Source organism: Oncorhynchus tshawytscha, linkage group LG06 (genome assembly GCF_018296145.1).
Source record: "Oncorhynchus tshawytscha isolate Ot180627B linkage group LG06, Otsh_v2.0, whole genome shotgun sequence".
Taxonomy (NCBI): Eukaryota; Metazoa; Chordata; class Actinopteri; order Salmoniformes; family Salmonidae; genus Oncorhynchus; species Oncorhynchus tshawytscha.
This window is the reverse complement of record NC_056434.1, coordinates 16,653,116-16,665,356: the sequence shown is the minus strand read 5'-3', so window position 1 is coordinate 16,665,356 and position 12,241 is coordinate 16,653,116. Positions and strand designations below refer to the sequence as shown.

Genomic DNA, 12,241 nt, shown 5'->3' with positions numbered 1-12,241 from the left:
ATAGAAAGCAAAGTGACGTAGGGCATTCCAGTGGACACATGTTGAATGTAAAAAACAAAAACGAGTGACCAGCAGAAACCAACTTTGTTGAATAAAATCCAGTAGCAGATTGTACAGGTCTATTTTTGAGTTATTTCACCTTTATTTACCAGGTAGGCCAGTTGAGAACAAGTTCTCATTTATAACTGCGACCTGGCCAAGATAAGCAAAGCAGTGCGACACAAACAACACAGAGTTACACATGGAATAAACAAACGTACAGTCAATAACACAATAGAAAAAAATCTATATATAGGGTGTGCAAATGAGGTAAGATTAGGGCGGTAAGACAATACATAGGCTGTAGTGGCGAAGTACTTACAATTTAACAATTAAACACTGGAGTGATAGATGTGCAGAAGATGAATGTGCAAGTAGAGATACTGGGGTGAAAAGGAGCAAAGACATTATAAATAACAATATGGGGATGAGGTAGTTGGATGGGCTATTTACAGATGGGCTATTTACAGATGGGCTATTTACAGATGGGCTATGTACAAGTACAATGATCTGTGAGCTGCTCTGACAGCTGGTGCTTAAAGTTAGGAGTCTCCAGCTTCAGTGATATTTGCATTTTGTTCCAGTCATTGGCAGCAGAGAATTGGAAGGAAAGGCGGCCAAACGAGGAATAGGCTTTGGGGGTGACTAGTGAAATATACATGCTGGAGCGCATGCTATGGGTGGGTGCTGCTATGGTGACCAGTGAGCTGAGATAAGGCGGGGCTTTACCTAGCAAAGGCTTATAGATGACCTGTAGGTTTAGCAACGAATATGAAGCAAGGGCCAGCCAACGAGAGCCTACAGGTCGCAGTGGTGGGTAGTGTATGGGGCTTTGGTGACAAAACGGACGGCACTGTGATAGACTACATCCAATTTGCTGAGTAGAGTGTTGGAGGCTATTTTGTAAATGGCATCGCGAAGTCAAGGATCGGTAGGATAGTCAGTTTTACGAGGGTATGTTTGGCAGCATGAGCAAAGGATGCTTTGTTGCAAAATAGGAAGTTGATTCTAGATTTAATTTTGGATTGGAGATGCTTAATGTGAGTCTGGAAGGAGAGTTTACAGTCTAACCAGACACATAGGTATTTGTAAATGTCCATATATTCTAAGCGAGAACCGTCCAGAGTAGTGATGCTGGACGGCGTGCAGCGATCGGTTGAAGAGCATGCATTCAGTTTGACTTGTATTTAAGAACAGTTGGAGGCCACGGAAGGAGAGTTTTATGGCATTGAAGCTCGTCTGGAGATTAGTTAACACAGTGTCCAAAGAAGGGCCAGAAGTATAAAAAATGGTGTTGTCTGTGTAGAGGTGGATCAGAGAATCACCAGCAGCCAGAGCGACATCATTGATGTATACAGAGAAAAGAGTCGGCCCAATAATTGAACCCTGTGGCACTCCCATAGAGACTGCCAGAGGTCCGGACAACAGGCCCTCCGATTTGACACACTGAACTCTGTCTGAGAAGTAGTTGGTGAACCAGGCGAGGCAGTCATTTGAGAAACCAAGGCTGTTGAGTCTGCTGATGAGAATGTGGTGATTGACAGAGTCGAAAGTCTTAGCCAGGTCGATGAAGACGGCTGCACAGTATTGTCTTTTATCAATGGTGGTTATGATATAGTTTAGGACCTTGAGCGTGGCCGAGGTGCACCCATGACCAGCTCGGAAACCAGATTGCATAGCGGAGAAGGTACGGTGGGATTCAAAATGGTCGGTGATCTGTTTGTTAGCTTGGCTTTTGAAGACCTTAGAAAGGCAGGGTAGGATAGATATAGGTCTGTAACAGTTAGGGTCTAGAGTGTCTCCACCTTTGAAGAGGGGGATGACCGCGGCAGCTTTCCAATCTTTGGGGATCTCAGACGATACGAAAAAGAGGTTGACAGTGTTTCCTAGCCTCAGTGCAGTGGGCAGCTGGGAGGAGGCGCTCTTATTCTCCACGGACTTTACAGTCTATCCAATGAGTTTCATCACAAACTGACAGTCCTTACGTCCCAGATTGAAAGAGATCAAACAGCAATCAGCCAAAGACAAGGCTTCGCCGTAGCTCTGAGCTTAGTAAGTGGGACGGGCAGTGGAGGTTAAGGGGACAGGGACAGTACAGCTAGGTGCAGGGCACCAGAGCACATGGCTGACTGCTGCTCCATCCTCACACTCTCAACGTGAGTGTGAGTGAGTGAGTAAGTGAGTGAGAGAGAGAGAGAGAGAGACTTGTCCTGAAGCCACTCCTGCGTTGTTTTGGCAGTGTGCTTAGGGTCGTTGTCTTGTAGATTGATTGTGGACTACAGGAAAAGGAGGACCAATCACGCCCCCATTCTCATCGACTGGGCTGTAGTGGAGCAGGTTGAGAGCTTCAAGTTCCTTGGTGTCCACATCACCAACAAACTAACATTGTCCAAGATAGTCATGAAGAGGGCAAAACAAAACCTATTCCCCCTCAGGAGACTGAAAAGATTTGGCATGGGTCCTCAGATCCTCAAAAGGTTCTACAGCTGCACCATTGAGAGCATTGTGATGGGTTGCACCACTGCTCGGCCTCTGGCCGCAAGGCACTAGGGTAGTGCGTACGGCCCAGTACATCACTGGGTCCAAGTTTCCTGCCATCCAGGACCTCTATACCAGGCGGTGTCAGAGGAAGGCCCTAAAAATTGTCAAAGACTCCAGCCACCCTAGTCATACACTGTTCTCTCTGCAACCGCACGGCAAGCGGTATCAGAGCGCCAAGTCTAGGTCCAAGAGGCTTCTAAACAGCTTCTACCCCCAAGCCATAAGACTCCTGAACATCTAATCAAATGGCTACATCAAATGACTATTTTAAACTGCTGCTACTCTGTTATTATCTATGCACAGTCACTTTAATAACTCTACCTACGTGTACATATTACCTCAATTACCTTGACTAACCAGTGCCCCTGCACACTGACTCTGTACCGGTATCCCCTGTATATAGCCTCGCTAATGTTATTTTACTGCTGCTCTTTAATTATTTGTTACTTTTATTATTATTTTGGGGGGGGTATTTTTTTTTAAACTGAATTTTGGTTAAGGGCTTGTAAGTAAGCATTTCACTGTAAGGTGAAATGTTGTATTCTGCTCATGTGACAAATACAATTTGGTTAGATTTGTTGGAAGGTGAACCTTCGCCCAGTTCTTTGGTCCTGAGTGCTTTGGAGCAGGTTTTCATCAAGGATCTCTCTGTACATTGCTCCGTTCATCTTTCCCTCAATCATGACTAGTCTCCCAGTCCCTACCTCTGAAAAACCTCCCCACAGCATGATGCTGCCACCAGCATTATTCAATTTAAGAATGATGGAGGCCACTGTGTTCTTGGGAACCTTCAATGCTGCAAAACACTTTTGGTACCCTTCCCCAGATCTGTGCCTAGACACAATCCTGTCTCGGCGCTCTACGGACAATTCCTTCGACCTCACGGCTTGGTTTTTGCTCTGACATGCACTGTCAACTGTGGGACCTGACATAGACAGGTGTGTGCCTTTCCAAATCCAATCAATTGAAGAAACATCAAGGATGATCAATGGAAACAGGATGCACCTTTGCTCAATTTTGAGTCTCATAATGTAAAAAACTTGTGCAAATCTATATATATATATTTTTAAATAAAACTTTGTGCAAAAATGTCTAAAAAACTTTTTCCGCTTTGTCATTTATATTTAATAATTTTTTTGAAAAAGGATGTAAAGTAACAAAATGTGGAAAAAGTTATTTTCCGAATGCACTGTAGATGGAGATTAGATTTTTTATTAACCAGACCTATATCTTTGCTATTCTTCAAGCAATCATTCCCAGGTTTTTACAGTAGATGAGGCTCAGTTCAAATGCAACGCAGCTCACCTTGTTGGAAGCCATCTCACTGACTGAGTGACGGGTCTGCAGGGTCTCCAGCTGGTCCAGACACCAGTCCAGCTCCTCCAGCGTCTCCATGGCCAGCTTCTGGTAGGGCTCGTCTGAGGGGGCCAAAGGTCAGACTACAGTTAAAGCCCTGAGAGAGCGTTTGTTCTGATCTCTGCTGCTAAAAAAATACATTAAAACTTAAACTTCAGTGAGCGCGGTTTTTCCTTTTCTTCAAGTAAAAGCCCACCAGAGACCATCCATTTCAGAACCTAGACTTACCAGACTGAGACCCAGATCCAAATCTTCAAACAAGGCCCATTCAGTAGTGATTACTTTCTCTTTATTTTACCATTTTTTTCTCATTTTACCTTTATTTAACTAGGCAAGTCAGTTAAGAACAAATTCTTATTTAAGAACAAATTCTTATTTTCAATGACGGCCTAGGAACAGTGGGTTAACTGCCTTGTTCAGGGGCAGAGCGACAGAATTTTATCTTGTCAGCTCGGGGATTCGATCTTGCAACCTTTCGTTTACAAGTCCAACGCTCTCACCACTAGGCTACCTGCCGCCCCCAAAATCACTGGACAGAAATCTGTGTGAGGTCTTTCACTTCGAGTCACTAACGTCTAATGCAAGCTCTGTTTTTAAATCAAGATTGGTTCCATTTCAAACCAGAGACTATAAAACTCATTGTGTTGAATGTATGCCTTTTTGTTGTCCTCTTCACATTCTCACTGCACTGCCCTTATCAATGTAAAGCTGACAGATAATAACAGCAATTGTGGCAGTAGCATCAAACAAATCTTATGTAGGTCTGTATTTTCAGTTCTTGAGAACTTGTTATTTTTACAGGGTGAAGCAGACACTAGGGAACAAGAATTGGCACAACAGGCAAATTCTTGTTGTGAAGTCATGTAAGAGGTAAGATCAGATGAGTATAATATTGACCTGTTATGCTTGACTTGGTGTGGGTAGGTATGGAGGGAGGGTTGCTGCCTGATGGCCGCCTGTTGGGCCGATCTTGCAGATTAGTTATGTAGGCAAAATTGCTTCTGACTGTTCGGAGACTGGCAAGCACCTAAAGAGAAAGGTTGGAGGGTAGTGTTATGTTGCATTATAACCTTCAAATTGATTTCCAACCCTCAACATCAGGAATTCATAACACACACACACACGAGAGAGAGAGAGAGAGAGAAAAAGCATGAACATAGCACTAACCTGTGCAAATGGTGTCACAATCATGTCTTCTCCATGTCTGAAATGACAGAAGAAGAAAAAAACACTTGGTTAGATACGAAACCTTCAACCAACAGGTGGAGAACAGAATATCAGCATCTTAAAAGGTTAATATTAATATACAATACATATAATGGGGCTCTATGGTACTCAATGGGCATCTTAACTGCAACCTGAACACCCTCATGTCCTGCATCAGTTAACACATTGGACACAGAGAGAAAACAAGTGACATGCACACAACTGACTGTGGGAGAACCCTGGGAAAACAGACATTACCCTTTGGAACTGTGCTGTGGGGGAATCATCATGCACACAATGTGTTGTCTTGGGGTCAAGCCTTTCTGTGGTTAAGATAATAGGCCTCAGGCTATTCATGCAGCACACATACAGTAGCAGGCTCAACTCAGATGCAAGGACTGTGGGGCTTTTCTTTTTGGGATGGTTTGGGAGGGAAGGGGCTGAGGGGCGTGTATGTATGGGTGGGGTGGTGTTCAGCAGGAGGGTGTGGGGGGGTTAAGGGGTTGGTGAGTGGAGGAAGTGTCTGAAACCTGCAAGCGAAGTGGAACAGTCCTTAAAGGAGAAGTAAAAAAGAAAACATTTGTCACGCGCGTCTCTCACCGCGGCAGCCAACTGACTTCCCAGTGCTTCAAGCCCTCTTCCCTTTAAAGACATAGAGAGTCCAGTGACTAAACTAAACATGGCTAAAATAACCTCCAGAAACAAACATCAACAAATCAAGACTGTTAGACTTAATTCAATTGACTTTAAGGTTGAGTCTTTAGGGAAATCTGTGGAATCATAGTTGAAGGGTTAGTTATGTCATTATAAATATGGAGAGAGTAAGTGAAGTATTGGTAAGTGAAATATCAGGGGTGGGGGAGAGCAACAAAGAGGCAAAGAGAGAGACAGGACAGAAACAGCAACATAGTGAGTGAGAAAGAGAGAGGGAGAGAATGAGAGAGAGAGAGATGGGGAAAAAGAGAGAGAGGGGAAGAAGAAAATGACCTGGAGAAGGTGTTAGGAGGAGGATCACACATCACAATGCTACAATGCTACTTACAGCTCACTGGCCGTGGAGGAGTTGCGGGACATGGCTTTGGGCGAGAGGTCGAAATCTGAGTCGGAGCGATATAGGAAGGACTCGCGGCGCTGGCTGTGGGGGTAGTTGGCCTGTAGGACCAGGCCAGAGATGGGGCTAACCTGGGGGTCCAGGGGACTGCGCCCCACCGACAGCCCATTCTCCACATCAAAGCTAAGGGGGAGAGAAGGGAGAGGCAGAAGGGTTGGATTCATGTTATGGGTGTCTTTCAGTTTGTTCAGCAGTGACATCCTGGCATTGTCATCACAGAAAATAATGACAAGAGCCATCAACATCAAGGGAAGAGAAGGTAGAGAGAAGGCAAGATTCATGTCAATAGGTGTCTGGAGCAGCGGAGCAGGAAGACAGGACGACATTGTCCATTCATTTATTGTGTACAGTATGATGTCAGAGTCATGGAAGTCTGACAAGATTTGTGAATCAGAAATCATCAGTTTTCATCATAAAAAAAACATTGACCAATCACTGCCAGCATCATTGCTAATACACAGTATATAGAGTATAAAAAATGAGCTGACTTAGTGATCTGCCACCCCCAACACCCATTACTTTAACTCAAATCACACTAGCGTCAGCACTGACTTCACAACATACAGTACCAGTCAAATGTTTGGACACACATACTCATTCAAGGGTTTTTCTTTATTTTTACCATTTTCTACATTGGAGAATAATATTGAAGACATTACAACTATAAAATAACACATATGGAATCATGTAGTAACCAAAAAAGTGTTACACAAATCAAAAATATTTTATATTTGAGATTTTTCAAAGTAGCCACCCTTTGCCTAGATGATAGCTTTGCACAAAAAAAACACATTTTTTGTTACTGCATGATTCCATATATGTTATTTCATAGTTTTGATGTCTTCACTATTATTCTACAATTTAGAAAATAGTAAAACTAAATAAAAACCCTTGAATGAGTAGGTGTGTCCAAACTTTTGACAGGTACTGTACGTCATCAGTGCGTTCTTCCTCTCCCTCTGTCAGGCATGCTTATGGCACCTATCCACCCCTGCAGCCAGACCCTGACCTAAAAATATCAGGGTGATCAATCCATAGCCATCCAATCTCCTAATAATGCTGACTTGGGGAACCTGTTTCCAGAGGCACGTCAGGCCCAGGAGGCTGCCAAGAACGCTGCAAGGATTCCCTTGAGTGTCTTGGTGTGATGTGTAGTTTCTTTGCGTAACACAGAAAACGCAGAGTGTGAACAGCTAGAAAATACATTGAGGTCTGTTTGATGGATGAGAGCAATTCCACTTTCCTTTTCATATTTTAAGAATGTATTAAGACTAAGTTAGGAGATCAGAGGTGGAGAAAGGCAAGTGCGAGAAACAATGGGAAAGCTGAATGTGGGGATTGAACCCCAGTCTCTGGCGGGAAGTCAGATACACGACAGTATGTGTCAAGAACAGGGAGTGTTAATAATAATAAATACCATTTAGCAGACGATTTTATCCAAAGCGACTTATAGTCATCTATGCATACATTTTACGTATCGGACTTTGCACCAGCAAAGTATAGTTGATACAGCAGTGACTTTACACATACAGCAGAAGTTCTAATAGTACATTACCCTCCTCCTTTAGGCTTACTAGTAATGTGACTGTATGTCTGATCTGTGTGTCTAACTCCAGAAGAGAGTTGTTCCAGGGCGATGCCACAGTAAATGAGCGACAGCTGCAAGGTCGGGCTGAGGTGGAGTTGGAGAGAGTGGTTCTAAGAATAGCCCTCTATCATTGATGGGGGACATGTGAGAGGGCTATACATAGCCCAAAATATACTGCATGCCCCCTGGCTGGAGTCTCATATAATTACATTAGGCTGAGGCCCTCACCCCATACGGTACATACCCTTTCACTTGACTTCAAGTTCAACTCAAATCAATGTTTATTGGTGGTGTACACAGTTTAGCAGCTGTTCAAACTAGAATGGACCAAACACACCAAGACAGTCGTGAAGAGGGCACGACAAAGCCTATTCCCCCTCAGGAAACTAAAAAGATTTGGCATGGGTCCTGAGATCCTCAAAAGGTTCTACAGCTGCATCATCGAGAGCACCCTTGACAGGTTGCATCACTGCCTGGTACGGCAATTGCTCGGCCTCCGACCGCAAAGCACTTCAGAGGGTAGTGCGTATGGCCCAGTACATCACTGGGGCAAAGCTGCCTGCCATCCAGGACCTCTACACCAGGCGGTGTCAGAGGAAGGCCCTGAAAATTGTCAAAGACCCCAGCCACCCCAGTCATAGACCGTTCTCTCTACTACCGCATGGCAAGCTGTACCGGAGTGCAAAGTCTAGGACAAAAAGGCTTCTCAACAGTTTTTACCCCCAAGCCATAAGGACTATTTGCATTGTGCCCCCCCCCCAACCCCTCTTTTACACCACTGCTACTCTCTGTTTATCTTATATGCATAGTCACTTTAACCATACATTCATGTGCATACTACCTCAATTGGGCTGACCAACCAGTGCTCCCGCACATAGGCTAACTGGGCTATCAGCATCTCACTGTTGTATTTGTCGAACGTGACAAATAAACTTTGATTTGATATAGTGGATGCGGCAAAATGTTAATAGTAATAAACTGTCAAACAATTAAAATGTAAGAAAATAAATATAAAAAAATTGCACATATTCTCATGCTATTGACCAACACATGATTCTTTGCAAAGCACTGTGTAGTTTGTCAGAGTTCCTTTCAGTTGAACTATTATTGCATGTCTCTGGGGCACCTGCAACAAGCATCTCTGGATGTGCATTTCACTCACAGACTCCTCTCACAAAAGCAGTCAGATATGGGACTGTGTGTATGGGGTGTTGTATGCATTCTTTGTACTAAATACAGGACAATGATGCTCAGTATTTTGCGTAAATGAACATTTAAAAACCAGCCTGCATCATACTAGGAAAGTGATTGACATCAGTGATCAGAAGCAATGACATAATTAATTATTTAACCAATGTTTGATTATTTTTTTTCCATTTTGGCTTGTGACTCCTGCATAGCCTACTATACTGGAATTACGACTCCATTTTGTTGATCCCTGCCTACAGACAGAAACTAAAACAAGAGGCTCCCACGCTGAGGTCTGTCCAACGCTGGTCCGACCAAGCAGACTCCACACTCCAAGACTGCTTCCATCACGTGGACTGGGATATGTTTCGTATTGCGTCAGATAACAATATTGACGAATACGCTGATTCGGTGTGCGAGTTCATTAGAACGTGCGTTGAAGATGTCGTTCCCATAGCAACGATTAAAACATTCCCTAACCAGAAACCGTGGATTGATGGCAGCATTCGCGTGAAACTGAAAGCGCGAACCACTGCTTTTAATCAGGGCAAGGTGTCTGGTAACATGACCGAATACAAACAGTGCAGCTATTCCCTCCGCAAGGCTATCAAACAAGCTAAGCGTCAGTACAGAGACAAAGTAGAATCTCAATTCAACGGCTCAGACACACGAGGCATGTGGCAGGGTCTACAGTCAATCACGGACTACAGGAAGAAATCCAGCCCAGTCACGGACCAGGATGTCTTGCTCCCAGGCAGACTAAATAACTTTTTGCCCGCTTTGAGGACAATACAGTGCCACTGACACGGCCTGCAACGAAAACATGCGGTCTCTCCTTCACTGCAGCCGAGGTGAGTAAGACATTTAAACGTGTTAACCCTCGCAAGGCTACAGGCCCAGACGGCATCCCCAGCCGCGCCCTCAGAGCATGCGCAGACCAGCTGGCCGGTGTGTTTACGGACATATTCAATCAATCCCTATACCAGTCTGCTGTTCCTACATGCTTCAAGAGGGCCACCATTGTTCCTGTTCCCAAGAAAGCTAAGGTAACTGAGCTAAAGGACTACCGCCCCGTAGCACTCACATCCGTCATCATGAAGTGCTTTGAGAGACTAGTCAAGGACCATATCACCTCCACCCTACCTGACACCCTAGACCCACTCCAATTTGCTTACCGCCCAAATAGGTCCACAGACGATGCAATCTCAACCACACTGCACACTGCCCTAACCCATCTGGACAAGAGGAATACCTATGTGAGAATGCTGTTCATCGACTACAGCTCGGCATTCAACACCATAGTACCCTCCAAGCTCGTCATCAAGCTCGAGACCCTGGGTCTCGACCCCGCCCTGTGCAACTGGGTACTGGACTTCCTGACGGGCCGCCCCCAGGTGGTGAGGGTAGGCAACAACATCTCCTCCCCGCTGATCCTCAACACTGGGGCCCCACAAGGGTGCGTTCTGAGCCCTCTCCTGTACTCCCTGTTCACCCACGACTGCGTGGCCACGCACGCCTCAACTCAATCATCAAGTTTGCGGACGACACAACAGTGGTAGGCTTGATTACCAACAACGACGAGACGGCCTACAGGGAGGAGGTGAGGGCCCTCGGAGTGTGGTGTCAGGAAAATAACCTCACACTCAACGTCAACAAAACTAAGGAGATGATTGTGGACTTCAGGAAACAGCAGAGGGAACACCCCCTATCCACATCGATGGAACAGTAGTGGAGAGGGTAGCAAGTTTTAAGTTCCTCGGCATACACATCACAGACAAACTGAATTGGTCCACTCACACAGACAGCATCGTGAAGAAGGCGCAGCAGCGCCTCTTCAACCTCAGGAGGCTGAAGAAATTCGGCTTGTCACCAAAAGCACTCACAAACTTCTACAGATGCACAATCGAGAGCATCCTGGCGGGCTGTATCACCGCCTGGTACGGCAACTGCTCCGCCCTCAACCGTAAGGCTCGCCAGAGGGTAGTGAGGTCTGCACAACGCATCACCGGGGGCAAACTACCTGCCCTCGAGGACACCTACACCACCCGATGTTACAGGAAGGCCATAAAGATCATCAAGGACATCAACCACCCGAGCCACTGCCTGTTCACCCCGCTATCATCCAGAAGGCGAGGTCAGTACAGGTGCATCAAAGCTGGGACCGAGAGACTGAAAAACAGCTTCTATCTCAAGGCCATCAGACTGTTAAACAGCCACCACTAACATTGAGTGGCTGCTGCCAACACACTGACACTGACACTGACTCAACTCCAGCCACTTTAATAATGGCAATACGAAACATATCCCAGTCCACGTGATGGAAGCAGTCTTGGAGTGTGGAGTCTGCTTGGTCGGACCAGCGTTGGACAGACCTCAGCGTGGGAGCCTCTTGTTTTAGTTTCTGTCTGTAGGCAGGGATCAACAAAATGGAGTCGTGGTCAGCTTTTCCGAAAGGGGGGCGGGGCAGGGCCTTATATGCATCGCGGAAGTTAGAGTAACAATGATCCAAGGTCTTTCCACCCCTGGTTGCGCAATCGATATGCTGATAAAATTTAGGGAGTCTTGTTTTCAGATTAGCCTTGTTAAAACCCCCAGCTACAATGAATGCAGCCTCCGGATAAATGGTTTACAGTTTGCAGAGAGTTAAATAAAGTTCGTTCAGAGCCATCGATGTGTCTGCTTGGGGGGATATATACGGCTGTGATTATAATCGAAGAGAATTCTCTTGGTAGATAATGCGGTCTACATTTGATTGTGAGGAATTCTAAATCAGGTGAACAGAAGGATTTGAGTTCCTGTATGTTTCTTTCATCACACCATGTCAGGTTAGCCATAAGGCATACGCCCCCGCCCCTCTTCTTACCAGAAAGATGTTTGTTTCTGTCGGCGCGATGCGTGGAGAAACCCGTTGGCTGCACCGCCTCGGATAGCGTCTCTCCAGTGAGCCATGTTTCCGTGAAGCAAAGAACGTTACAGTCTCTGATGTCCCTCTGGAATGCTACCCTTGCTCGGATTTCATCAACCTTGTTGTCAAGAGACTGGACATTGGCAAGAAGAATGCTAGGGAGTGGTGCACGGTGTGCCCGTCTCCGGAGTCTGACCAGAAGACCGCCTCGTTTCCCTCTTTTTCGGAGTCGTTTTTTGGGTCGCTGCATGGAATCCACTCCGTTGTCCTGTTTGTAAGGCAGAACACAGGATCCGCATCGCGGAAA

The 12,241-nt window shown here is 45.5% G+C and overlaps 1 protein-coding gene across 8 annotated transcripts in view; it reads right to left on the bottom strand.

Annotated features, from left to right (window-relative positions):
* The window catches only part of LOC112252129 (cAMP-specific 3',5'-cyclic phosphodiesterase 4C), a 172,534-nt gene that overhangs the window by 25,249 nt on the left and 135,044 nt on the right, over nt 1-12,241 (bottom strand). For 6 of the 8 annotated variants that reach the window (XM_042323023.1, XM_024423099.2, XM_024423098.2 and 3 more), the window contains 5 exons: nt 6,185-6,376; nt 5,743-5,784; nt 5,104-5,140; nt 4,834-4,963; nt 3,886-3,998 (listed from right to left, as the gene is read on the bottom strand). In XM_042323023.1, coding sequence (XP_042178957.1) covers nt 3,886-3,998; nt 4,834-4,963; nt 5,104-5,140; nt 5,743-5,784; nt 6,185-6,376 — 514 coding nt within the window. The remainder of the gene's footprint in view (nt 1-3,885; nt 3,999-4,833; nt 4,964-5,103; nt 5,141-5,742; nt 5,785-6,184; nt 6,377-12,241) is intronic. The other 2 variants (XM_024423100.2, XM_024423101.2) reach the window with 1 other exon arrangement.